Here is a 27,297-nt window from a genome sequence, read left to right as displayed (position 1 = left end):
ACAACTAATAGCAATTTAGTATGTTGCAATTAAATAAGCTAATCAAGCCATCTCATCTTTCAGTCTTTAAAGTTTCAGACTAATTTCCTTCCATTAGTGACAGAACTGGAATTTCGCATCAAATCTTCCCTAATAGTTTCCTATTATTTCTACAAGCTTTGCCAATAGTAAATTCCTGTTGCAATACCAGAAGCCTGGAACTGACTGTAAGTTGATGGTCCCTGTACAGAGAGAATTTTAATGTGTTTTAGTTCAGCTGTCAGAATTCTGAAGGTAGTCTGAAAATGGTCATGATTGTTGTTACCATGGGAATGCTTTTTGCATTCATATCAAATTTTTCTCTTGCTATTTTAATTGGAGCATTAACCTGTTTACACTCGAGTAGAATCATTAATGTAGCAGAGAGGGGAATATTGTACATTTATGCATACACACAGTAATATTGTTCACAGTCATTTCCAAGCGAGACATTTCAAATTCTGGCAATTAAATTACATCTCGTCAAACGCTATGCTTTAATGGTCAATATTCTAAACGTACAATTCAAGCTCCATTCTTCAACTAGTGTGCTTCTCCCAACCATCAGATGCTGCTATGGTGAATTGAAAATATAAAGCTAAGATTCAACAAAGCTGCTCCTGATAACATTACCTCAATTATTTGCCATCCTGTTTGTTTCTTGTAGATTATTAACAGCTATTTTGCAGTACAATTGACTTGCCTTTCTGCCCAAGTTTCTGCCAAACTCAATTTACTGTGTTGCCTTTGCCATTAACAGAACCTGATCATGGATCTGGAGTAGATCCTTACGCAACTGTACCTCCAAATTTCTTCAGAGGCAAGCGAGGCAGCTTTGCGGCCTACAAGATTATCTCACACAGGCTGGCACATAAAACTGAAGATAAATGAGTAAGGACAATGTAAATGTCAACAAAATGTAAACGGTGTGGTGCCTTCCTGAAACAACGTGTGGTAAACTGGGGTAAGCAGATTACCAAACCACTGGAACTGTTCATAAAGTGTTTATTTGTCCTGTGTTTAATACATCAGTGGACTAACTTGATTTGCCTCATCCAACTGCGAGCATTTTGCTCTTATTCGTGCTGAAAATAATGTGTGTTTTAGGCTGCTTTCTTAATGGGAATCTCAGAGATCTGGTAGAGATGTCACAAAACGTGTCACCATTTGATTACTATTGTGTTTTTTTTTTCGTAAACATAGCTTCTGGAATATTTCATAAGGCAGCCGCTCTCATATATTTGTGAATGTGTTTACTTTGCATTTACTTTTTATCACAAGTAGATTACTTTTTCGAAAATGCTGTATAATCGTACTATTGCCATTGGTCTACATTATGTATTTCAAAAGATGAATCAGCGGTATTACATGGAAGAAAATGATTGTTTAATGAGACACTCTCCCTTGGTCACCTCCTTCCCTATTGTTCTCTCCAAAATGATCACCATTTAATGAATCTTTACAATCTCTGTGCACTCAGGGTCTATCTACTTGTGTTTTTGATTTTAAGTAGGTTTGCCAGTAATGATCACTTCATGAGAATGTAAACAATTTTAGATCAAAGGGAAGGAAGAATTACAAGAGATTTAATTTTTTAATTTCTCTATCATTTTTAGAAGGTCATGGAAAACAAACTTGTTACTTTGCAAACGGCGTGGTTGCATTGGAAGGTACACTTTTAGAGCCCACCTTGTGAATTAAAGCTGGCAACAGTTTGCATTTTAATCCATTCTTGAAAACGGGAATGAATGTTTGGGAGAAGTTTACCAAATGGGATCCTGTCTCTTTAAATTATATTAAAGCTACTTTACTGATTATCTTACGTTTATGGTAACTGCAGTAAGGGATGGTAAAGCAAATCTGTATTTTCAGTGAGCCATTCAAGTTGTTTTCCTAGGGTGGGATTAAATGTAATTTAGAATCTTTGTTTTGTAGCATATTGAAATGATTCGTGCGTTACTCAAACTATTAATCCCAAGAAACACTGCCTTTTCCTATTACATACCAGTCATTCCTAAACATTTTTAAATCCTATTAGACACTGTGTATTTTTTAGCTTTAAAGGGCATACATTAAAATAGATAGCAAATCAACAAAAAAAATGTTGATTAATTGCACATCCAATTTACAAGTCACAAGATAACGGGACTGCTACATAAAATTCTAGATCAAAGTAAACAGGACATTTTACCATCAAAAGCATGAAAATATACCAAGTATTTATGTGCAGATATCTCTGAATTCGTACTTGAAGGTAGCGTTTCAGTTAGTAATTTTGGTCTATAACAGAATTATGTGTGTCTTAATGGTGCTCAGTGTGCAGTGTTTAATATTATAATTAAGACAACATGTGTTTCTGATTTCAGTTTGCTATTTGTTTATCTACAGATTCGGTTTCTTGACTATGGGCTTTTAATGCAAGTTGCTCGCAAAAGTATTCACTTAAGTATATTTACGATGTACAACTTTGGTACCACTGTTTTCATATACAGTCTTAAAGGGCGTACTTAATTTTCATGTACAGAGCACTGTTTTATATCAACCATGAGAAGTGTCAAAATTATTCATTAAAAGGTAAATTAAGTCTTTTGACCTATTTGTTTTGATGCTTTACTTTGAATTTTTAAAATACTTTCGCTACTGCATAAGGATGAAAAATTATTTTAAAAGTCACTTATGTGGCCAAAGTTGGTGAGATTTTAAGCTGTCACACTTTTGTAGGGACCAGTTTGAATTCATTTTGTTTATTCGTAATCTCCAGGACATTTCACATAATTCCAACCTTACAGTGAGATACAAATCTATTCCTTAGATTTACAAAAATGTTTAAGTTTATTAGTATCACAAGTAGGCTTACATTAACACTGCAATGAAGTTACTGTGAAAATCCCCTAGTCGCCACACTCCGGCACGTGTTTGGGTACACCGAGGGAGAATTTAGCATTGCCAATGCATCTAACCAGCACATCTTTTGGACTGAGAGGGGAAACTGGAGCACCCGGAGGAGACCCACGCAGACACAGGGAGAATGTGCAGACTCCGCACAGACAGTGAGCCAAGCCAGGAATCAAACCCGGGTTCCCTGGTGCTGTGGGACAGCAGTGCTAGCTACTTTGCCACCGTGCCACCCTAAATGCTTTCGAAATATATATTTCACTTTAATTGACAGGCGTTATGCCAAATATTTCAGACTTGGCGTAGCCGTGTAGAAGAGATGTCAAAACCATAATCCGCCTGTCCAGTATTCCTTTCAACTTGTACAGATATTGTTGACCATTGCTGAAATACATTATTGAAAAAGCACCACTGGGCATGGAAACTTAAAGAACAATTTTATTGGTACGTAAATGCAAATGTACAAAAATGGACTGAACTGTTCATATTTAATTTTTGTGGCCCATTCAAAAGTAGCATTAGATGGCTGTATTTATATCTGCTTTCAGGTGCCTGTAAAGTCATTTGCTTTGGCAGAGGGCATTATTTAGCAGTACCAGGAACATTCATTTGGATATTGTTTTCGTATTTGCAGTCACAACAGCATCCTCTCCAACTTGATCTTCCACTAGGAGGTTAATGGCACTCTCTACCTTTCCTGAAGCAGCCAGTGCTAAAACAGCCTTTTCCGTTGAAAAGCCCATCTGCTTTAATTGTTGTAATCTGAGAGAGGGACAATGAAAGCAAACATTAAGAAAGGACTACATTGCATAAAGGATTATGTGCAGTACATGGGAAATGATACTCTAATTATATTTCCATTAATGAAATCCATTGAGGAAGTAACAATCATTTTTCAACAGAAAGATCGACTAGACAGCTCATTACATGGACACAATGGCATTAATTTTTTTACATGGGCTGTTGGTCTAAAATGGATGATATTGAATGGAGCAGGTCATCTTAACAGATACATGAATAGGCAGGGAACAGAGGCATACGGACCACGTAGAGGCAAAAGGTCTTCAGTTTAGAAGGACGTCATGTGTCGGCGCAGGCTTGGTTGGCCAAAGGGCCTGTTCCTGCTCTGTACTGTTCTTTGACCCCTTGAGCCTGTTCCTTCATTCAATAGGATTATGGTTTGTTTTCCGCTTCACCTTCACCTTCCTGAACTATCTCAATTCCCTTAGTATCCAAACATTTGTCAATCTCTCACTTGAATATGTCTGAGGTAGAGAATTCCAAAGATTCACAACCCTTATGCAAACTCCACACAGACAGTGACCCAAGCTGGGAATCGAACCCAGTTCCCTGGTGCCCTGAGGCAGCAGTGCTAACCACTGTGCCACCATACCACCCCATTGTATTTACTAAGTGCCTAAGATAATCTTTTACCGTCAGTTACCTACCGGAGAGAAGAGACTGAAGATTTAGGTATTTCCACTTTACTGTTCTGATTCATTCCAGATTCTTGTAAGGAGGCAACAACACCAGCATGTAAAAGATCCTCATCAGTGAGAAGACCACGAGCAGCTGCAGAATAAATATCATCCGGATTTATGTGATAAAATTCAGAGTGATGAGGGTTTGGATCCAGTTGTCTGGGATACGTAAAAGCATACGGGTTGTACAGGTCAGCTTGTAAGTAATTGGGACGTGCAGATCCAGTATAAGGCTGAGGGACAGGCAATGTCTGGTTGGAGGTTCCTGTCCACTGAGGGTCCATTTCAATATTGTAGCTATTGCTTTCTCTTGTTAAATCATCATTAGTGGCTGTTAAGTGTCCCATTGAAAATCCGTGAGTTTCGTAGACTTCTGCCGCAGGCTGGAATCTGCAAATGTGATTGCAACATGGTAGACGGTACAACCTTTTTGAAAAAATTCGTAACAGTAGAGCCAAAACTGAAATATTTAGTCATAATTCACAGATCAAACATAGACACACAGAAAAATGTAATGGTAGAACACAGGGAATACTGAGTATTTACCAATTCATTCCTAGATAAATTAGAGGCCTCGAACTAGTTACATGGCTTATACTGACCTCATTAGTAAAGTTGAAGTCCAAGGGGTTAAAGGGGCAGAGGCAGCACAGAGGGCACAAGACAAAAAGTTGGGAAGTGATGGGCAATTGTTTTTCAGGCTGAAGGGAGGAAAACAATACCGTCCCCCAGGGGTCAGTGTTAGGATCACTGCTCTTTTTGATGTATATTAATGAACTGTACGCGGGTATAGGGGACATATTTTCAAAGTTTGTAGATGACACAAAATTTGGAAATATAGGCCCAGAGCTACCGATCCCTGCAAAATCTTACCCCAGACACACCCCCAACCCCGGCCCAAGATGCACTATGGGACTACTTGGATAACCCAATGCATTGACAACATGGAAATTGCCTGGCAAGTTTGGACTTCCAATGAGCAATTCCCCAGCATCCAGAATGCACCAAACAAAGTCTCCAACTCCTGAGTTTGAGTTGGAGACTTCTGGTGATTCTGAATTACTTACCTGAAGTTACCCAGAAAATGTTAAACAGAAAAGAAATTAGTTCTAACTCCTGGTTAACTATACATAATCACTCACACACCGACACCAGAGTCCACCCACATCCATCTGACCATCCACTTCCATCCTGCCCTTCCTAATATCCCCAGCCCAACCTCACCACCCGACCCAACCTCACTACCTGGCCAGTCTACCCAGCTGGCATCCTGCCACCCCACCTACCTCACTCTCACTCATTCACTAACACAGTGAAAAACTATTTAAATCCATCAAAACTTTTCACTAAGCTCGTGAAGGAAGACATGGCAAAATATTGCAGCTGGTGCTGTAAAAAGGGGATGTGGTTTGGCTTCTCCTGACAATCCTGTACTATGAAGAAGGACTCCCAAAACATGTACGCTCCACATTTCTGAAGAAACCCGTTTCAAAAGTTTGAGGTAAAAATGCAGAACGCCTGTGTAAGATAAAAAAATTTGGAGCGGAGTAGCAATCCATCAGTGATTGCCACTTCTTGGAAGATGTGATCCATAGTTAACAATCAAGAGAATATTGACTGGCGAATTTGGCATGAAAATCCTGACACAGAATTATGAAGTGATTAATTTTGGTCCGAAGATTGAGTAGAGACAATATCATAACATAAGAACTAGGAGCAGGAGTAGGCCATCCGGCCCCTCGAGCCTGCTCCGCCATTCAATAAGATCATGGCAGATCTTTATCAACTAAATAGCACAATTTTAAGGGTCTGATAGACCTGGGAGCTCACTACACAAATCTTTGAAGGTGACAGGACAAGTTAAAAAGGCTGTTAAAAACATACAAGGGCCTCGACTTTATACGTAGAGATCAGGTTTATACATCCTGATTAGGCCTCTGCTCAGTCTAAATCTGGGCCACCACATTTTAGGAAGGATATCGAGGCTGTGGGGGAGGGTAGAGCAGTGATTTACTAGAACAACACTTGAGATGTGGGGCATCAGTTATATAGAGAGACTAGAGAAACTGAGATTGTTTTCCTTACAGCAAAGAAGATTAAGAGGAGGTGTAAAGGTGTTCAATATCAAAAGGGTTTTGGTGGCTCAAATAAGGAGAAACTGTTGGTAACCGGAAAGCACAGATTTTAGATCATTGACAAAAGAAACCGAGAGATGAGATTTTGTTTTGACAGTGAGTTATGATGATCCAGAATGTTCTGCCCGATATGGTAGTGGAAAAAGCTTTAATGAATTTCAAAATAGGAATTGGTTATACATATGAACCAGAAACATTCACAGGGTTCTGGCGAAAGAAAAGGAAAACATGATGAGCTGAATGATCTCTTTCTACGCTACTTCTTTCTAAAATGCAACTTTAAGTTCTCGCAATCACTTATTAGATACATCTACTCTGCAATATGGTCCTGACTTATGGAGATCACAGAGTCTTTCTGGGGCATGCCATATTTACTGAGTTTTCAGATCTCAAGTGGGATGCTGGAATTGGTCTCAGCAAGTTCGTGGTGCAGAGCAACGCCAACAGCATGGGTTCAATTCCCGTACCAGCTGAGGTTACTCTCAATCTTGCCCCTTGTCTGGGATGTGGTGATCCTCAAGTTAAATCACCACCAGTCAGCTCTCCTCCTCAAAGCCTATGGACATCTGGGACTATGGTGAGTTTACCGTTATCTAGCTATTCCAATTGGTCAGAGTCCAACAAAGGGGAAAAACCTGGAATTTGTTTTACCGAGTTAAAATGTTTATTTACTACTAGCAGAGGTTCAGATCTTTATTTGCATTATCACAATTAATGCTAAATATGCAAATACATGCTCCATTTGCACTCCAACAATTCTCAAAATAATGGTACTAATGCCATTTTTCAGTTTCCAGAGCCGAAAGTCAGCTCAGCTATTGAAGTGAAAGTTTGAGCTGCAGCTCCAAGGATACTCGGAGGTTCGATGATTCTTTTCTCAGTGCCGCTCATACTTGATTCTGCTACTCCTATCCAGGGGATAAGTCTGTGCCACAAATGCCAATTCCTCATCTGGTAAATCAGGAATTTTCTGCCTGAAGCACGCAACCAGGATCAAAGTGCCATGATTAGGTAGAAACTATAGCTTGGGCTGTCCGCAGAGATGGCATCAAATGAGGTAGACTGGCACTCCTTACATTATGGGCCTATTCCCATGGGTCAAGATGGCCTCCCCCAGGTCCAAATTAGACATGACCAACTGAGTTGTTGGCTCTGGGCCTACCTTTCTATCACAGCTATAACCATGCGCCAGTGACCCTGGAGAAGGAGCATATGGTGTCCACCAAGGCGACTGAGACCTTCCGCAATAGGTGGGTACCAGAGGGTACAATCTGCACAAAAAATATTCTTATTTAATATCTTTTATTTATTAATTGGGTGCGATTGTTTCTTTCCCTTTTGAAGTGTTTTATTTAGATTATTATTTGGGTCGAAGATCCTGGGGCAATCTAATTAAGTGCAGAGTACTCGTGCAAATTATGGGAGAAGTAGGAAATGTTTCTACAGTTGCCCACCCCCGCTAACAATCCCCTACAAAATGTCTGTGGAATGGCACTGCAAAATGAGAAGAATAATTGTCCAGGTATTTGATTTGAAGAAGAGATAATTATGTTGATCTGTTGCTTGTGGATAAATTCAAATCTTTGCTATCTTTTATTTCACAAATCTCTCCGTAGTAACACCAAAGTTTTTAACACTGTCTTGAATGTCTCTTTTTAATGTGGAAATTCAAAATGCCCTCATCGAGGGACAGAGCCAGTCAACATCAAGGGAGAGGCAGAAATGTTTGCATAAAGCTGATGCTGACTTTGATTCAAGGGATTTGAAGACACATGCTAGCACTTTGTCCCACTGCTTTATATGTGCTCAGGGCAACAAGAACCAAACAAAGTACACAATAATGCATTGAGCTACTGTGGTGTCCGTTATGATTACTTCTGTAAAGTACAAGCTATTTTTATCTGTGTTCTATTTGGGGATAAGTCTTTTTAAGAAGAGCAGATAAAGAAACTGTGCCTCATTGCTTGGTGGAGCACGCACCAAGTCACAAATCATGGTGAATGCAATCAGCAGCTTTTAACTATGGCGGGGTACCCCACCTGATCATTTAGCTGAACATTTAAATGAACTTGCTGTTTGTGACAATGCCATGTCAGCGTGTCATTGCAATTTGTTCTCTAATTACCTACACGTGATGCTGCCAAATGGCTGTAAACTTGTAAACAGCTTTTAAACTTGTAAAATGGAAATTGTAGTTTTTTTTAAAAAAAGTTATTTACCAAGTTCTCAATTATTTTCAAAGAAAAATGAACTCAAACCACACATAAAGGTTAGTGATAAAAAATGAGAACTAAAAGTAAGAGTTGTATTCATAAGGTCCATTATCCATCCATCCATCAGAAAAATTGCAGTATTTCAGACATAATGAGTTGTGGTCCCTAAAAGTGCAGTGGCTGGTGTCAAGCAGGTAAACACAGCAGCCATCTCTCATAACAGAAGCCACCAGTAGACCCAAGATAGATTTTTTGTGTATTAAAAATTTTAGAAGGTGAAACATTTACATTATCCATTAAAAAAAAACAAAATACTGTGGATGCTAGAATCTGGAACAAAAACAGAAGAAAATGCTGGAAAATCTCAGCAGGTCTGACAGCATCTGTGGAGAAAGAACAGAGCCAATGTTTCAAGTCTGGATGAAGCTCTGACAAAGGGTCATCCAGACTCAAAGCGTTGGCTCTATTCTCTCTCTCCACAGATGCTGTCAGACCTGCTGAGATTTTCCAGTATTTTCTGTTTTTGATTTACATTATCCAGTTATTTATGGGACAGCAACTTGAAAACCCCATCTTTATTTTAAACCGAGTTTCATTTTGTAAGGAGAATATTTGGGTAGCAAAATTCTGTCCTGTCATTATATTGTGTTTTGCAATGAAGAAAACATCCTCCGCCTTCAGAGGGTGTTGGCGACATGGACTTCCATTGGATTGGTCCATTGTTAGACTTGGCAAAGTACTGCACTGGTTTGCCGTCGCCTTCTGCAGTATGGCTGACCAGGAAACTCTCCTGCTCTTACCACTCACCATCAGGCGTGCTGTAAGGATTTACAATTTGATAATCAACTTGTTTGGCCATGTTATGAATGCACCTTCCATGGCCATCAAGTCCTGAAGTGGGACCTGAACCCAGAGGTAGGGTTGCCATCACTATGCCAAAAGACAAACAAAACATTTCATGTGAACTAATTGAAAACTACCTTATCCCACAGTAAAATAGCATGATAATAATTCCAAATCAAGTGACACTGTACTGGTTACAGTACCTGGAAGACAAAGCCATCACAAGAAGATACTGTACAAGCAGTCTATTCATGTACTTTCCTTCCAAACATAGGTGATTTCATGCAGAGGTTCTACTAATAGCCCTCAGAGTACATCCAAGGCTGATGCCCTGTCATTTACTAAGGTCGATGATTTCAGCCAAAGAGGCAATAGGAATGCTACAGGTGGCTTCTGCTGGAAGTCAGTGTGTGCGAGATTCAAGGGCAGGACGAGATTGTGTTTCTATCATCTCATATTCACAGTCAAACCACACTTGGACAAGCTATCGGAAGACATGATGCACCCACAGAACTACACTGTAGCTAGCAGTCAATACCTACAGGAGCATTACAGGGAAAATTAATGTGGGGCTGTGCCAAAGGGCTCCCAATCTCAAGCACGTTGCTCTAAAGAACCACTAGATATGTCTTCCAAGGGAGCAATCTGAGAGATGGCCACTCCTGTAACCTGCCAGCAGCCTGTTGAAAAACATTTGCATGGGTCTCAGATCAGATTACCCATCTGCCTTCTCAGTCAAGAATAATACAGGGATAATGTAGCTTAAATACAAATGAATTTCCTCTATACAAATTACAAAATGTGTGGCAAAGTACTAGTCAAAACAAATTGTATTAACATTTGGTAATTCTAACAAAAAGGATAACCATGATGTGTGGAGTAGAGAAACATGCATTTTTACTGTACAGCACATGTTGACACAAAATCCTAACAACTAAATTAAAAATTTCTGCTCACCTCTCAACGTTACTAACAGGAAGATGGTATTTTGCGGAAGAGAAGATAAATGGAATCCAGGAGTTATGTTGCAGGAATCTACAGATAGCCAGCCTCTCAACAGATTCTATCACTGAGTTTGACAACTCCAGGCAAAATAAAATCCTACAGCTATCTGAATAAAAATAGTGTCAAGGATATTCAAAGCAGTAGGAGAGTGTGTAGGCGTGTCAGATTCCAATCATTCAAATTCACAACTCTTATTTGCAAGAATACAGGGGCGATTCTCCCAAAACAATTTGAAGTGTGGAATTCGCGTAAAAACTGGAGTAAATTCCACTGGTTTTTTCAGTGGGGATTTCAAAATGAATCTTCCACGCTGTCCAAAGCAGAGTGCCTCAGCGTGAATCATGCTGAAAATCAGTGGTCTGGGTCTATTCCCACTGAAGAGGTCAGCAGCATAGTGCTGAGCAAGCCACTGTGCATGTGCCGATCTGTCAGTGCCGGGATTGGCGCATGCACAGTGGTCCCTGTCTGCCGGCCTCCCGATCGCTGGTCAGACCCGCGACCCCCACCGCCCCCCCACAAATCGCTGGCCCCCCCGAACATGCCCGGAACAGCCTCAATCCTCGACTCTCCCCCCCCCCCCTCTCTTCCCAGCCCACCTCAATGCCGCCCCACCGCAACCCTGATCCCCCCCACCCCAATAGCCAGCCCCGATCGCTGGCCTCCTTCCCTCTGTAACTCAGCCCAACTGCAGAGTAACAGTGGGACCCCACCACCCAGCCCTGCCCCCATCAGGCCCCGCCCCTTGGCACTGCCAAGGTAGCAATGCCCAGAGGGCACCCTCCTGGCATCCGACCCTCTGGGGGGGGGGGCCTCGACTGCCCACCTTCAATACAGCGGGTCAGACCACCAGCTGCCCACAAGTGGGGAGCTATACTAAACCCCGCTGGAGTGAAATACTCCTGGCAAGGGGGGGGGGGGGGGAGGGGGTTGTGGCTAGCGGACCCGGAGGTTTCAGTCTCGGGCCCGCTAATGATATTTAAAATAAATTGGGATGAGAAATAGATGAGCTGACGGCGCAGGAAATCCAGCTGCCAGAGAATCACGGAGGCCGTGGCACCCATTGGGAAGCCCGTGAAACGGCCTCCGCTAGAGTCTCCCGGCCCGCTGCACTACAAAAGCAGCGCAGTGGGATGGGAGAATCGCCCTCTACATTTCTCAACTTGTGAGAATAACTGCACTCCATGGACTCCATAAGTGTAACAGCCAGATCAAACATTTTCTTTACCAATGTGCAAAATTAAAGGAAACTGTGCTTTAGAGGAGTAAACATTTATATAACAAGTTATTTGATAACATGTTTTATCCCTTGGGGTTAATCACACAGTTGTTACAGCACAGAAGGAGATGATTTGTCCTGTTGTGTCAGCATTGGATCTCTGAATGAGCAATTAAATCAATGCAATTACCCCTGGTAATAATCCAACTTCCTCTTGAACCTGCCGCCACTACTCTCAGGCAGTGCATTCCAGATCTTAACCACTTGCTTGCTGCATGAATAAGTTTCTCTTGCACTCAGGGGAGGCAGTGTTGTAGTGGAATTATCATTGGACTAGTAATCCAGAGACCCAACGTAATACTCTGGGGACCCAGGTTCAAATCCCACTGTGGCAGATGGTGAAATTTGAATTCAATAAAAATTTGAAATTAAAAGTCTACTCATGACCATGAAACCATTGTCGATTGTTGGAAAAACCCATCTAGTTCATTAATGCTGCTTAGGGAAGGAGATCTACCATCCTTACCTGGTCTACATGTGACCTGACCCACAGCAATGTGGTTAACTCTCACAATGCCCTCTGAAGTGGAGGGCAATTAGGGATGGACGATAGATGCTGGGCCAGCCAGCATTTCCGTAAAGTGAAGAAATAAAATAAATGTCTCTGTTGCTTCTTTTGCCATTTATTTCCCCTTGTTCTCCTCTTGTTCTCCATCCTTCCCACCAATGTGAACAGATTTTCCCAATCTACTATGTCCAGGCTCCATTTCCTCTACATCTTGCCTGGAAGTTAACACACTGTGCAGTACAAGCACTCTCTAAATTAGTAATGTTACAGTGAGACAGCCATGGCTGTAATACCAAATTAGCACTTCATGCATTGGCTGAAAGATTTCCCCCCCCCCCCTTTTTATGAAAAAATGTAGAACGATTGATTATTTAGAAAAACAAAAGAACTAAATGTCCATATAAAATCGTAGACTAACTCACAAAGGTATAGCATGAATACCTGACAGGAACAGCCTTACTACTTCGACCATGGTGAGGGGATTGTGAAAGGTGCAGACAGTAATGAGACAGGAAAGCTCTCAATATATAACCATCAGGGTGTACAGCCTGTCTGCTCTCGAAATTAGTTGTCATGCTGCACCAGCTAATTTCCAACCCCAAGGGTCAGGGCTCACAGTTGTCCCTTTTGCTGCCACTTTTCTCACTCTTCGTTCTCACTTCATCTGTTATCATAGAATTAGAGAATGGTTTCAGCACAGGAGACGACCATTTGGTTCACCACATCCATGTTGGTTCTCTGCAAGAGCAACACAGCTAAGTCCCACTCCACTGCCCCCAAAGCCCTGCAAGGTTCTTATCCAAATCCTTTTTGAAAACCTCGACTGAAGCTACTTCCAACATACTTAAGCCACTGCATTCCAGATCCTAACCACTCGCTGCGTAGTTTTTCCTCATCTCGCCATTTTTGTTTTTCATTCACCTTATATCAGCGTCCTTTGCTTCTTCACACTTCCACCAATGGGAACAGTTTTTCATTATCTACTCTGTCTAGACTGCTCATGATTTTGAACACCTCTTTCAAATTTCCTCTCAACCATCTCTTCTCCAAGGAGAACAATCCCAGTTTCTCTAATGTATTATTCAATGCTAGATCCAATGATCTAGGATGAATACAGACTAGAATTATTAAATTAATGAAAGGACTTTTATGACCAATAATCAAGAAATCCTTCCTCACACAAAATAGTGATAAACACATGGAATAAACTTCCAGATAGAATAGTAGAAGCAAAAATTTTGGAAACCGATCAGAAACAATCAAGCAATAGATTTTTAAGATGGTGTCTGAATAGGTGAATTACAATGGGCTGAATGGCCACTTTATCCAGCATTAACCTGCGATCTCACGATAGATTTTGTCAGTCTGGGAATTCCTGTCACATTGAGAGACACAGGGCGCAATCTTACCGTCTGCTCCCGCTGCATCAAAGATGGAAATTTTGGCAACAAATCAAATCTCTGTTCACTGCAGCGGGATGGGAAAATCCCACCAGTGTGAACAGTCAGAAAATTCCGGGCACATACTCCCATTCTTTGAACAAAGCAACAACATTAAAAAGGAATTGGAATAAGTATCAGCAGCATGAAGTGTATCAAGGAGAGGAAAAAAACTACATCTCTATATGCAGTCAAAGTGGTTGCTCACTCAGCTTTGATCTACTTGTTTCTTAAAAAAATGTCATTTGCGTTTCTTAGCATTTTTAGATTAAAAATCTTATCAAATTTGAAAGTAACCAGAAGGTACCACTTTTATTGTGACCTTCTAAATATTCCAGACATCATGTCCCAAACCAGTAGGTTCAGAAGGGGTGGAAGAAACATTTGGAAAAAAATCTATACAATTCTGATCTTCTGCTTATCCCCCGACCATAGCTTCATAAGATATTTTATAACTTCAGTGCTTTTAACAATTGCCATTAAAACTACTTCATTGAGATAAATGAGCTCAAATGCTGCATATAATTTGCAAAATGTGAATCTAACTTGCGTAGTGTTGGACATACATCTGAGTTCACCAACTGAGCCCGCTGAAAAGTTAACCAGAGTTTTAACCTATTCTGGTGTAATTATCAGAAAGGATACAAGTCAGCCCAACAATAACTCCACAGATGTGGAGAAGTACAGATGAACCCGGGATAACAAGGTAGGCCACAGGGAGAAGTATCCAAGGCACTGCTGCTGCGGTGATGGTCCTTTTCATCTCAGAGCTACGGCAGCTTAGTGTCACCATAGCAAATTGAACGGTTGTAAAACCACACACTGGTGTTTCATCAAGACTTAGTAGTTTGCCCAAAAGCAGGTAAAGAAGTGCAGAAAAAACAGCAAAAAGGACAGAGAGGTAAAAGTATCGAATGGTGCCCAACTGTTGCTCCAGACAGCTACTGAAGACAACTAACAATGCAATGTTGACGAGCAAAGCAAAGAGGTTGCCATGGGAAAAACAGTAGCTCAGTAAACGGTACACTGTTGGAATAAAAACAGAAGATAATTAATTTAATGAGGCTAGCAACTAATATTGCAGCATATTTCCCAGATATATGTTTCACTAATAATTGCAGGATAGCTCCCCTTACAACTTATCTGCAGACATGTACAGAAAATTGTGAACAAAATTTTATGGCACTGGTCAAGCACTATTAGATCATCATTGGTATCCACATACTAGAATTACTCCTTCCTGAGGAAAACTGATATCAGCAATGTTCCTAGTTTTAATTTCGGCTCCACCAATGGGTCAGGCAGTCCTGTCCAATCCAGTCCCTGTCCAACATCCACATTTCCAGCATGTGTGGTTGGATAATCATCAGGACTAAGAAATCTGGTCAATTTTCTTCTCACTAACCCAGAAACGTTGAGACCAAGGGCAGGATATTCAGGTGGGAAACCTGGCACCAGGATGAATTTTGGATCCTGATCCTACGCCTCCGCTGCGTTGCTCCCACAGCACTATTTTTAAATGCAAATTGCCTAGTTGGCCAGGAGATGAGGGACCTCTAGGGGGTGGAAACTACCTGCCTGCAGGTGGTGAGGACTGCTAGTGCCTTGCTGGTTAGGGCAGTCAGGGTAAATAATCAAAACTGAAAGCAACGGGGCACAAGGACATTTCTTTGGTGTTGGCATTTATTCAAATGTGTTGGGCCAACTAGTTAAAAATGTTTGGAACAGGAATAGGCCATTCAAGCCCTCAGGCCTGCTTCGCTACTCAATTAGAACCTGGATAATCTGCACCTCAACTCATTTCACCGGGCCAATGATCTGTATGTTTTGCCTAACAATCTCCTACTTCATGCTCCAACCCCACTCCTTCCTCATGTTGTCAGAATTCCTTACTAGAGATAAAAGTTAATATCCGATGTTGTTAAACACCAGAATTGAAACCAGAGGGCTGCAAAATATTACAGAAAAATATGCTGATCGTTGAGCTTGCCTTGAGCTTCAGTGGAACATTTCAGAAGGCCGAGAATACAGAGGTCAAGGAGAGTTGGACAGAGAATTGATTTGGCTTTTAGTACTGCTTGTAAAACAACTGCCTGCAGATTAAAAATAGCACAGGTGCATTTTGTTAAAAGCCTTTCCTCGTCCGCTACTGTCCAGGGTTGCAAACTTTTCTTGGCCGTATTCCTGAATGTTTCATCACATGACCTGGCATCTCCATCCAGTTAAACAGCCTTTTGTCCCAGATCCAATATACTTATAACTAAAATATAATGCCCCACAACTTTCCTTTCAGGCTGCTTGTAGCAGTGTCTACAAAATTAATCTTCACTTTGAAGTGACTGGAGGGCAAACCTACAGAATCATGGTATGGTTACAGTACAATAGGTGGCCATTCAGCCCAACATGTCTGTGCCAGCTCTTTGCAAAAGCAACTCGACTGGTTCTACTTTCTGCCCTCTTCCTTTAGCCCTGCAATTTCGTTCTCTTCAGATAATTATTCAGTTCCCTTTTGAAAGTTGTGATAAGTTCTGCCTCAGGCAATGCATTCCAAATCCTAACCAATTGCTTAATAAAAATACTTTTCCTCATGTTGCCTTTGATTCACCTGGAGATTCACCACTGGGTGACTTAGCACTGATGCAGAAAGATCAGAAAAATCCTGCTACAAATCCTAGGTCTGAGGAAAAAGATTGCCAACTTTCCAATGTGCATTTTATGAATACTAGCATGGGTCCCTGCATATGAATATGTGTTGCCTCTCTGCAAATGGGAGGAACCTATTTAAGACCTGTGTCTTTTTTGAATTACCGTAGAGCATGGGGAGCCTATAGTGCCTTGTTGCTTTTTCCATGGCAACATCGTGGCCAATCAGAGTCAACTTACCAAAACGTCAGCACTACTCTCTCTTGTAGTATAAATTGTGATCATTTGAAATTTGGCATTCTTCGTTTGTCCTGATGAATGCAAGATGAAAAGCTTCAGCAACACATCACTTTTCAGTGATATTCAGAAATGTAGATTAGGTGATTGCTTTGCTAAACACTTCTCGCATGACCCCGGGCCTCCGGTCATTTGCCCTTTTGTCATATAACCACTGCTGCCTTTCACATTCCCAAAGACTTTCCCCATTGCTTTTTCCATCCTCTCACCCTTTCCTTACTGAAAAGTTGTGTACTTTCTAATAACTTCTCATCCTGGTGAAAGGTCATCAACCTGAAACATTCACCGGAAGTTTACTGGCCCAGCTGCCACAGGAATCGGAGCAGGCGAGGTGCAGACCATGGTAAGGTCCGTTGACCTCGGGAGGGATTTAACAGTTTCAGGACAAGCGAGGCCATAAAATCCCTCCCATTATCTGCTTCTCTCGCCACAGATGCTGCTTGGTCGGCTGAGTGTTTCTGCTTTTATATTCTGCTTTTTGGGCGGCATGGTAGCACAGTGGTTAGCACTGCTGCTTCACAGCTCCAGGGACCTGGGTTCGAATCCCGGCTCGGGTCGCTGTCTGTGTGGAGTTTGCACATTCTCCCTGTGTCTGCGTGGGTTTCCTCCGGGTGCTCCGGTTTCCTTCCACAGTCCAAAGATGTGCGGGCTAGGTTGATTGGCCATTCTAAATTGCCCCTTAGTGTCCCGGAATGCATAGGTTAGGGGGGTTAGTGGGTAAATATGTAGGGATATGTGGATAGGGCCTGGGTGGGATTGTGGTTGGTGCAGACTCAATGGGCCGAATGGCCTCTTTCTGCACTGTAGGATTCTATGATTTTAGTTCACATTTCCAGCACCAAGAGTATTTTGCTTTAACTTTACAGAGTAATGAGGTGTCAACATCCCAATTCACACCTATTTTCAAGCTACATGAATGTAAAAAGAGAATCTGTGAAGCCATTAAAAGGTGATTAGAGCCATCAAGCTTCTTGTTTTTGTATGGTCAATCACTGCATCACATTAATTGACTTTAAAATGTTTACAAACACTCCCAAGCACATTCCTTCTATCTACATAGTGCAATGGCCCATCTTGTAATCAATTTTGCTTTTACTTAGGAAAATTACGTTTAAGGTAGATAAACAATCGTTAGCTCAACTGATTAATTTTGCATGGTGCATTCTTCATGATTTGTGCTGTTGGCAAACTTATAAATGTTGTTTTTGTGAACAGTGCAGCAACTGACATCACTGACACATTCATTTTAAAATCAACGCCATGATTGAATGGTGATTAGTCAACTACCTAGCCACAAGAGGGAAATAAAAATCTGGTGGGATGTTTGACAGGATCGCGCTCGTCTGATTCCTGTCATGAACAACAGTGCTAGTGGATGAAAACATGAAGCCCAGCTCACCTCTTGGATAAAGGAATTCCATGGTGTCCAGTGAGAAAATGAGGTTTTAAAAGAAAAATGAGTAACATAGGCTCAAAAATAATTACTGTACATACCAAAGTAAAAGTGGAATTTTTGAGACCTATTTTTTAGGCAAAAGGTTAAGAGGTTGGAGCGGCTTACTTTCAAATACTGATGTTCACGGCTCACAAAAGCAGCAGAAAACGGCTCACAAAAGCAGCGGATTTTAATCTCTTCCAATTAATTTTTGAGGACTTTACTTTCGAATAATTTACTTTCAACCAGGTGTGAGGAGCAAGGTTTAAGGTGTGAAGGGCAAGATCCAAAGGAAATGTATGAGGCAAGTTTTATTTTAAACAGAGGGTGGTGGGTGCCTGGAACTTGCTGCCGAGGAGGTATTGGAAGCAGATACAAGAGTGACTTTTAAGGGGCGTCTTGACAAATACATAAATAGGATGGGAATAGAGGGATATGGTCCCCAGAAGGAGAGGGGGCTTTAGTTCAATCAGGCAGCATGGTTGGTGCAGGCTTGGAGAGCCGAAAGGCCTGTTCCTGTGTTGTAATTTTCTTTGTTCACTGACACTTACAGCTTATACACCCAGCTGATTTACCCCAAACAGAGAGCTGGTTATTCCACAGGATACCTCTTGGGTTGGTGCACACTTGACGCTGCAGTGTGTTCCAATCTTACCTCTGACATTTCAACGAGAGGTTAAAAAATTTTACTAAAAGGTTTCCTGGTATCTTAGTGGGCAAATTGCATTTTGTGGTCTAGCACCAATGCAGAAAGATCAGAAAAATCCCTGCTTCAAATCCTGGTCTCTGTTGTGTTACTCTAAATGTAGAGTGGGGCTGTGATCCGAGTTGGAGTGGAGTGTCCTTGGATAGTCAGAAGTTGACAAGATGCCAGAAAAACATAGGACCTTTTGGCCAAAAGTCGAGGGTCAACCTTTACATGAAATTGACTATTACTCAAGAATGTATTGCAGGCAGTATAGTGAGCACTAAATGTCAAGAAGAGTATGCAGGTTTAGTCTCTCGGTTGCTAACCTGAGCTATATTAGGTAGGCAAGGAAATTTCAAATGAAAGTGTAATTTTGAGTCTGTCATTTTTGCAGAAAATGATCCAAAAGAGACCACCAGTGTTCTAGACTGTATAGGTGAGAGATCAAGACCCTAGTATTTTCTAAAAACTTAAAATGTTTTTTGAAAGTGCCAAACATGCAGCATGATTGTGCCAGGAACAGGCAGGGCTAGATTTGTACAAAAGCAAAATACTGGAGATGCTGGAACTTTAGAAATGAAAACAGAAAATGCTGGAAATTTGCAGCATGTCAAGCAGCATCTTTCGAGAGAGAGAGAGAGAAAACAGAGTTAACATATTAGGTCAATAATCTTTTGTTAAGGCTAACAAAAGAACTGGATTTACCATTGTTTACTGATGAATTCTTCACTTCTTTTAAAAAGTATGACAAGCAGTGAATTCGTACAGGTTAATCCCCATGATTCTCTACCTGGCAGATTTCTGATTTTGGACAGGCCTTCTAAAGACCAGGTTAGCTGAATGGATCAATGCAGAAAGTCCCAACTTCAACCCATGGTATATTTGTTATTAGCAGGGCAATGGGTCATTGACATTTACTTCAGTACTTTTTGAGACCAGGGAGAGATCAGCCATGATCTGATTGAATGGCAGAGCAGGCTCAAAGGGCTGAATTTGCCTACTTCTGTTCCTAATTCCTATGTTCCTATGTACTCTTAAACTGTTGAGGTTACCGAATGTTCTGTCCCCTATCCTAACATTCTCATCTATAAATCCTTCCACAATCTTGCCAACCTCACCTCCATAACCTCCAAGTTTAATACCCTGTGCCAGTGTGTTTCCAATGTACCATCCTCCTCTCTGCATTATTGGTGATAGTTTCAGGTGTCTCAGCCCCACTCCGGAACTCCCTTTACCTCATCTTTCTCACTCCCACCTCCAGGTTTTTAAACTTCAAAAATTCCACCTATCAAACCACTAATTTGCTTACTTGTAACAATTTATATAGTGTTCATTTTCAGACACTACAAATGACAACAAGGTGTAATTGAACCATTGTGTACATCAGGACTAAGTGCCTTGAGTCAAATTCTATACTGATTCGCTTTCCAATAACATTATGGGTTTAAAAAAAAACATGCATTTGTGACGGTTACTTGGACATTGGTTTAATAGAAAGATTTTATATTTCACAGTATCTTCTTGTTAACTATCAGTTGGCAGCAATATGGATATTAATTCAAAAGATATTGAATTAACCACAGCACAACAAATAGTACGAAGCAGACCCAACCTCATCCTGAAAAATTGCTGTACATTATCACAAAGTTGCATGTGGTTTGACTATGGTGCTTTTCCCAATAACTTTACAAAGTGCACTGTCCATTTTAAACAAGAATACTCAATAGTATAAGGTACCAGAAAGCAATGCGTACATCTGTAACTATGCCCCAAAGCCATCAGCCTGAAACATTAACTTGCTTTCTCTTTCCACTGATGCTGCCTGCCCTGAATGTTTCCAGCACTTTTTGTTTTTACCCCAGTACAATTCAACATCTTCAGGCTGTGTTACAATCCCCATAGAGACCGATAACTTGTGGAAAGATATTTCAATTTCCAAAGACTGACTGGAAGGATCATATGACAAAATTTCAAGTTTTAAGACTTTTACTGCAATAAATTAAACTAAAAGCAACGTTGTCTGAACACTTCAGTAAGCAGCTTATACTCAACTACAAGAAAGATTCCCCTTTTAACTTGTAAAAAAAGTCCAAAAATACTCCTCCACAGAAATACTTTACTCTGTCCCTTAAATGAGCTTTTCATTCTGGGCAGCACAGTGGTTAGCACTGCTGCATCACAGCATCAGGGACCCGGGTTCAATTCCTGGCTTGAGTCACTGTCTCTGTGGAGTTTGCACATTCTCCCCATGTCTGTGTGGGTTTCCTCCAGGTTTTCCGGTTTCCTCCCACAAAGATGTGTGGGTTAGGTGGATTGGCCACGCTAAATTGCCCCTTAGTGTCAGGGGGACTAGCTAGGTTAAAGGCATGAGGTTATGGGGACAGGACCTGGGTGGGATTGTGGTTGGTGCAGACTCGATGGGCCGAATGGACTGCACTGCACTGCACTGAAGGATTGTATGATATGATAGGACTCTCCAGGCACCAGTCCAAAGTTATTCTCAGCTCCTGATGGCTTACTTCCTTTTTGTTTTTCCAACCAGATAACTTCTAATCCCCTTTCAGTGAAGGTTACTCTGGAAATTCTTCCCCCTAGCGAAAGCTAAGCAAATCTTCCAGCTTTGTTTAAATCCTATGAATTTGGTCTCTTCAATCCAAGAATGAGCTCCCAACCACATTCTGCATGGTGAACAATCGAGACTGGCGGCCTCTATCTCTCTCCCCCAGATTCTTGCAAAATGACCAGTCTGAGAGGTTCAAGGGTATCTTAAGAAAAACCCTGCAGTTAATGGCTTGCTATGGACTCTTCCCCCTCTGAGCCCATCTCCTTGCAATGTGAATCACATGGGCCTTGCAATCAGGTAAAAATGTTAATTACCAAAAGAGAAAATGCTGGAAAATCTCAGCAGGTCTGGCAGCATCTGTAAGGAGAGAAAAGAGCTGACGTTTTGAGTCCAGATGACCCTTTGTCAAAGCTGGGCTTTGGTTTCAGATTCCAGCATCCACAGTAATTTGCTTTTATTTAGAAATGCTAATTAGCTATCTTTTAGACCCCAAAATCAATGCTATATTAGAATTAAATCGACAGTATAACTGCTTATAAAACTTGACATTCCTAACACCACTCTGGTGAAACTTAACAGTCTGTCCTCTGTCAGCACAGTTGCTGTGGTGATTGTTTACAGGTGAATATCTCGCACCTTCTTCCCAGTAAGAAAACCTGGGCCCCACCTTTAACAACCAAGCCACCCAAGTTTGTTGTCGGGAAGAATGTGGAACAGGTCACACCAACCCTTTATCTCTTCCATTTTACCCCACAGAGACGGTCCCAAACCATAACAATCTTACTTTTGTGTCAGCAAGAAAATACATTTATAACAGCTACAGTGTGCAAGGAAAAACTTGCATAGATAGTGCAATGTAGCAAATTTTTCCAAGAGGCCACAAAAGTGAAGGGACAGTGATCAGATTTCAGCTGGAGGAGGAGAGATGGGCACAGACACAGGCAAACAAGATGAAGAGGTTTTTGGAAGTGCAGAGTTGAGATGCCTCCGATGTTGCAGCCGATTGGTGAAGTGAGACGGCATAAAGCTAGCTATAATTTTAAATGTAGAGGTTATAAGCAGGATAATGGGGCTAAACATCACTCCTGAATGATATGAATGAAGTAGAAAGTGAACAAAGAAAGAAAATGGAGCAAAGTCTGAGTTGTGATCTTTCCACGAGTCTTTTAAATGCTTATTGAGCTATTCCATGTCCTTATTCTTTTGGTGCCTTTTTACTTCCATATAGCTTTGCATGTTCACATTTTTTTAAAAACTTGTTCATAGATTTCAAAGCCATTAAGTCTTGCCTCTTGACTTTTCTCTGGTGTTCTCTTCCCCTTTTTTTGTTGAGCCCTATCATGAACCTTATAGTCGGAGGAGTCAGCATAGTGACAGGTAGAGCGCTGCCAAGTTAATAATAAGCCTGGTACGTAACCCTGGACCCAAATGCCTAGAATTATTAAAATAGCTGGCAAGACTGTGATTTTTTTTCAACACACTGAAGGCTAATATTCATTTAACTGAAGAGGAAGCTCTGAGGGTTGGGATGACTACTAGTGAAGCGCTCTACTTGAACATTTGGCATAAGAGCACAAATACATTCAAGGTTTCTAAAACCGTAATTGGGTTTCAGAGACACAAAGGGGTTAGAAATTCATCTCGAAGTGGCAGAAACCAGGTGGTATTGGATAGGGTATGGAACAGTTGGATTGACCACATGTATGCAGAACCTGATGTTCAGTTCCATTTCGAATTGTGTCACTGCCCAACATACATTCCTAATCCATGGAATTGCTGATGAAGCTCTGTATTTCCAGCTTGACTATCAGTGACCGAAAGCAAAGCTTCACAACTGTTATCCAGACTGCCAGTTTTGCACAAAAGTTGCTGGATCAATGAATTAAAAAAATTATTCCATCAGCAATTAAGATTTTAGAACTATATTTAACGGTCCTTTTATGGGCAAATATTTGAAGCACATTCTATCACAAGAATCTTTCAATCTTTCCTTAGGAGCAAAGTAAATGTTAAGGCACATTCACTGGTCCTCCACTGCAGTTTGATTAGTGAATACTGGATTTTTAAATTTTCAAACTAGACTCAAATAGCTGTGGTTTTCCTGACTGAAAGAAATCTTAAAAGCCTAAGCTGATCCAAAGTCACTTTCTATCAAGTGGCTCTAGGGAAATATCTGATGGGACGTAACTTTCAAAGATTCCAATCCTTTCTGAGTTACAAACTGATTGTTCAGGGCCATTCCCCAAAATCATTAGCAGTGAGAAACAGACAAGGGAACAGCGAGAAAAAAAATTGATTTATAATTATTTTTTAAAAAGTAAATCGCAGTTAAGCACATTTTTCTGAATTAAAAATTGACAAAGTGCTGATGAGAGAAAATGGAGGGGCTAGGCAGAACTAGACTATCCATTATAGACAGTGGTGCAAAGTCCAATCTAGCGTCAAGACACTTTTCACTTCTGTTCCTGCAGAGCATTCCCAAGATTCACTGATTATACTTCATCATATTCAACAAATCAAATTTAATTAGCAGTGATCTTAAAATACCATTCTTAGCACCAAAGATGTAACAAACTTTATTTAATACCAGTGAGAATTTCCCAATGGTGTTGCTCACAATGAGTCAGAGGATCAGAAGCATTTATCATGGGCCTTATGAGAGAAACCTCAGTAAGAATACCAGGGAAACAAGGGAAGATGGTAGAAGCATAGTTGAAGCTTTTTGGATGGGTAAAGAGGGAGCAAGGCAGAAACGATCAGGAAGAGTTTGGGCTAGCACAGAATGGTAGGAAGCTTTGCCATTAATGGTACATCAGAGGGACATGTTGTGGAAGGGGGGAGTGGGGAACCAAAGGTGAATGTTCAGTGGAATTAGATTGCTTGCACCACCAAGGCATACCTGATCCCTTATTGTGCCAAATGACGATGTACAGTTCTTCTTTCTCCCAATAACCATTTAGCAAAGATTATTACTCTCCTACCTACAAAAATGATCTGTCTGAAATTTGTTACCTTTTTCCAAATTACAAACACGAGATTGATATTTTTAAAAAAGACATATGATGCATCTATAATGAATAGGCATGAGCACGCAAGCTGGACTTGGCACTTAGTGCAGTATTTAGAAAATGTTGTATTGTCATACATTACACTTATCTAACCATTCAAAACGAAGCAAAAGATTCCATTGCATGAATTAAGCAGGAGGCAGTTCTCCTTGCCAACATTCCTCTCTCATCCAACATCACTAAAAGGTATCTGGTTATTGATTTATGGTCCGTGGAACTTTGCTATAATAAATTTGCTGCCGCATTTATCAAACACTGACAGTGAAAGAATTTACAACTATAGAAGACCATTCACATCTTCAGGGTGTCTCAGAAGTACTCTGTAGCCCCCTCATTATATTTGAAGTATAGTCACAACCACAGAAACCTACAGCACAGGAGGCCTTTTGACCTGGGGTTGAAAAAGTAGTCATGTTTGTCCCCCATGCTTTTTGTCCGTAACACTGCAAGTTCATCATCTTCATCTATCTGTATTAATATATTCATGGAATCAGCTTCCACAACTTTTACAGGTAGAGCATTCCAGATACTGACAAACCCACGTAAAACCATTCCTTACCCCTAGTAAACCTCCCCTGCATCCTTTCTAAGGTATTTCCATCTTTCCTGAAATGTGGTGTTCATATATTGTAGAGACCCAACTCATGATTTATAAAGTTCTAGCATAATCTTCTTGCTTTTTATATGCTATGCTACTTATATGTCCAAATAACCTGCATGCTTTTTTAAAACAACTACTTCGTCAACTTTCCCTGTTACCTTTAAGGATTTCTGTAGATGGCCACTGAGGTCTCATTGCTCATTTCCACTTTTGAAAATCATGTTATTTATAGTATACTGCCTTTCCACACTTGTCCTCCCAAAGTGCATCACTTCACACTTCTCTGCGTTGAACTCCCTGTCAAACTTCTTTCCATTTCATCATCTTGTCTGTCATGCTGAAGCCTTCAACTATTCTTATGAAGTTTGCTGTTGCCTGCAAACTTAACAATGCTGCTCCCTGTGCTTGAGTCTTGGTGGTTTATAAAATTTGTGAAGAGTATTGTATCCATCACCACCTTTCGCTGAGCCAATTGGTATCTGTATCCCAACTTCCCCCTTAATTCCATGGTCTTTCATCTTATTAAGCCTAATGTGCAGCATTTTGTTAATTGTCTTTCAAGAATCTATTCATCTACAGCACTATGATCATGCTGTGGCAACAAATGCTGGTCTGATGATAGGTATTCTGCAGCAAGTAACTCACCTGATTCCCCAAGTCTCTCCAACCACAAGGCACAAGTTGGGAGTGCGATGGTATACTCTACACGTTCCTGGATGAGTTTATCTCAAACAACGCTCAAGAAGCTCACTTCCATCCAGGACAAAGGCGGCCATTTGATTGACACCCCATCCACTACCTTAAACACTCAATCCCTCCATGGGCTACAGGATGTACGATCTACAAGGTGCACTGCAGGAACTCACTAAGGCTCCTTCAACAGCGCCTTTGATACCCATGATCTCTAACACCTTCTCAAAGGCAACAAATGCTGGTCTTGGTAGTGCCATCCAGTGAACAAATCTTAAAATTACCTCATGGAATTCAATCGTGTTAATCAAATGATATTTTCCTTTAACAAATCCGTGCTTGCTCTCTTTGATTTGTTTCTTAGCTATCTTCTTGCACACACTTTTTTCCCCCTTTGGGGAACAATGGGATGTGGTGGAAGGATTCCCAAACTGATTAATCAGCCTGTTGAACTGCATGCACCTTATGAATGCTCCTTCCGTGGCCAACAAGTCCTGGCATGGGACTTGAACCCAGAGCGTCTAGTCCATAGGTAGGGACATGCCCACTGTGCCACAAGACCTCCTCTTTCTTTGATTAACCCATGACTTTTCATTTAAAAGTTTATTTTTTTCCTGATAATAGTTTCCAATAATTTACCCATCACCAGTGTTAGGTTGACTGGTCTATGTCTCTCCCTTTCTTGAACAGAGGTATCATATTAATAAATTTTCCAAAAACATTTTTGTATCCAATGAACACTGAACAAACCAAAGCATCTGCTATTTCTACCTTTGCAGATGAATTCCTAGTGTATGAGGTGTTACTTAGACCAATTATTTTGAGAAACCAACAAAGGAACATGCTATCCTATATTTGGTATTATGCAATGAGAAGGGGTTAATTAATAATCTTGATAGGTGATGTCTTTTTGAGGAACAATGACCATAACATGATAGAATTCTTCATAATGATGGATAGCGAAAAAGTCTGATTTGATACTAGGCTCCTAAATCTAACAAAGGAAACCACGAAGGTATGAGATGTTGAGTTGTCCAAGTTGGATTGGGGAACTTCATTAAACGACATGATAGTGGTTAGGCAATGGTTAATATTTAAGGAACAAATCTATGTATTGCAGCATTATACATTCCTTTCTGGCACAAAAACACAAAGGGGTCCAACCATGGTTTACAAAATAAATTAAGGATAGTATTAGATTCAAAGAGGAAGCATATAAATAAAGCTGATAGAGAAAGTAGCAAACCAGAAGATTGGGAGAAGTTCAGTATTCAGCAAAGGAGGACAAAGATTGATTAAGGGAAGAAATATAAAGTATGAGAGTAAATGTGCAAGTAACGTAAAAGCGGACTGTAAAAGCTTCTATAAATGTGTAAAAAGAAAAAGATTAGAGAAAACAAAAAAGATTAGTGAAGGCAAATGTAGGTCATTTGCAGTCTGAAATGGGAGAATTCATAAAACAGAACAAGGAAATGGCAGAGCAATTAAACAACTACTTT

At 40.8% G+C, this 27,297-nt stretch overlaps 2 protein-coding genes across 3 annotated transcripts in view; one reads left to right on the top strand and one right to left on the bottom strand.

The window, feature by feature from the left end:
• The window catches only part of emid1 (EMI domain containing 1), a 369,825-nt gene extending 367,212 nt beyond the window's left edge, over positions 1–2,613 (top strand). For both annotated transcript variants that reach the window (XM_078227412.1, XM_078227413.1), the window contains exon 15: positions 779–2,613. In XM_078227412.1, coding sequence (XP_078083538.1) covers positions 779–909 — 131 coding nt within the window. In that variant the 3' untranslated portion in view covers positions 910–2,613. The remainder of the gene's footprint in view (positions 1–778) is intronic.
• A 720-nt stretch (positions 2,614–3,333) lies between these two features.
• Positions 3,334–27,297, bottom strand: part of rhbdd3 (rhomboid domain containing 3) — a 28,612-nt gene continuing 4,648 nt past the window's right edge. The window contains exons 2-5 of the mRNA XM_078227414.1: positions 14,459–14,839; positions 10,543–10,696; positions 4,362–4,784; positions 3,334–3,675 (exon numbers count right to left, since the gene is read on the bottom strand). Coding sequence (XP_078083540.1) covers positions 3,519–3,675; positions 4,362–4,784; positions 10,543–10,696; positions 14,459–14,839 — 1,115 coding nt within the window. The 3' untranslated portion in view covers positions 3,334–3,518. The remainder of the gene's footprint in view (positions 3,676–4,361; positions 4,785–10,542; positions 10,697–14,458; positions 14,840–27,297) is intronic.

Source organism: Mustelus asterias, chromosome 13, assembly GCF_964213995.1.
Source record: "Mustelus asterias chromosome 13, sMusAst1.hap1.1, whole genome shotgun sequence".
Lineage (NCBI taxonomy): Eukaryota > Metazoa > Chordata > Chondrichthyes > Carcharhiniformes > Triakidae > Mustelus > Mustelus asterias.
The sequence above is the reverse complement of the archived record's forward strand: the minus strand, read 5'-3'. Positions and strand labels throughout refer to the sequence as shown.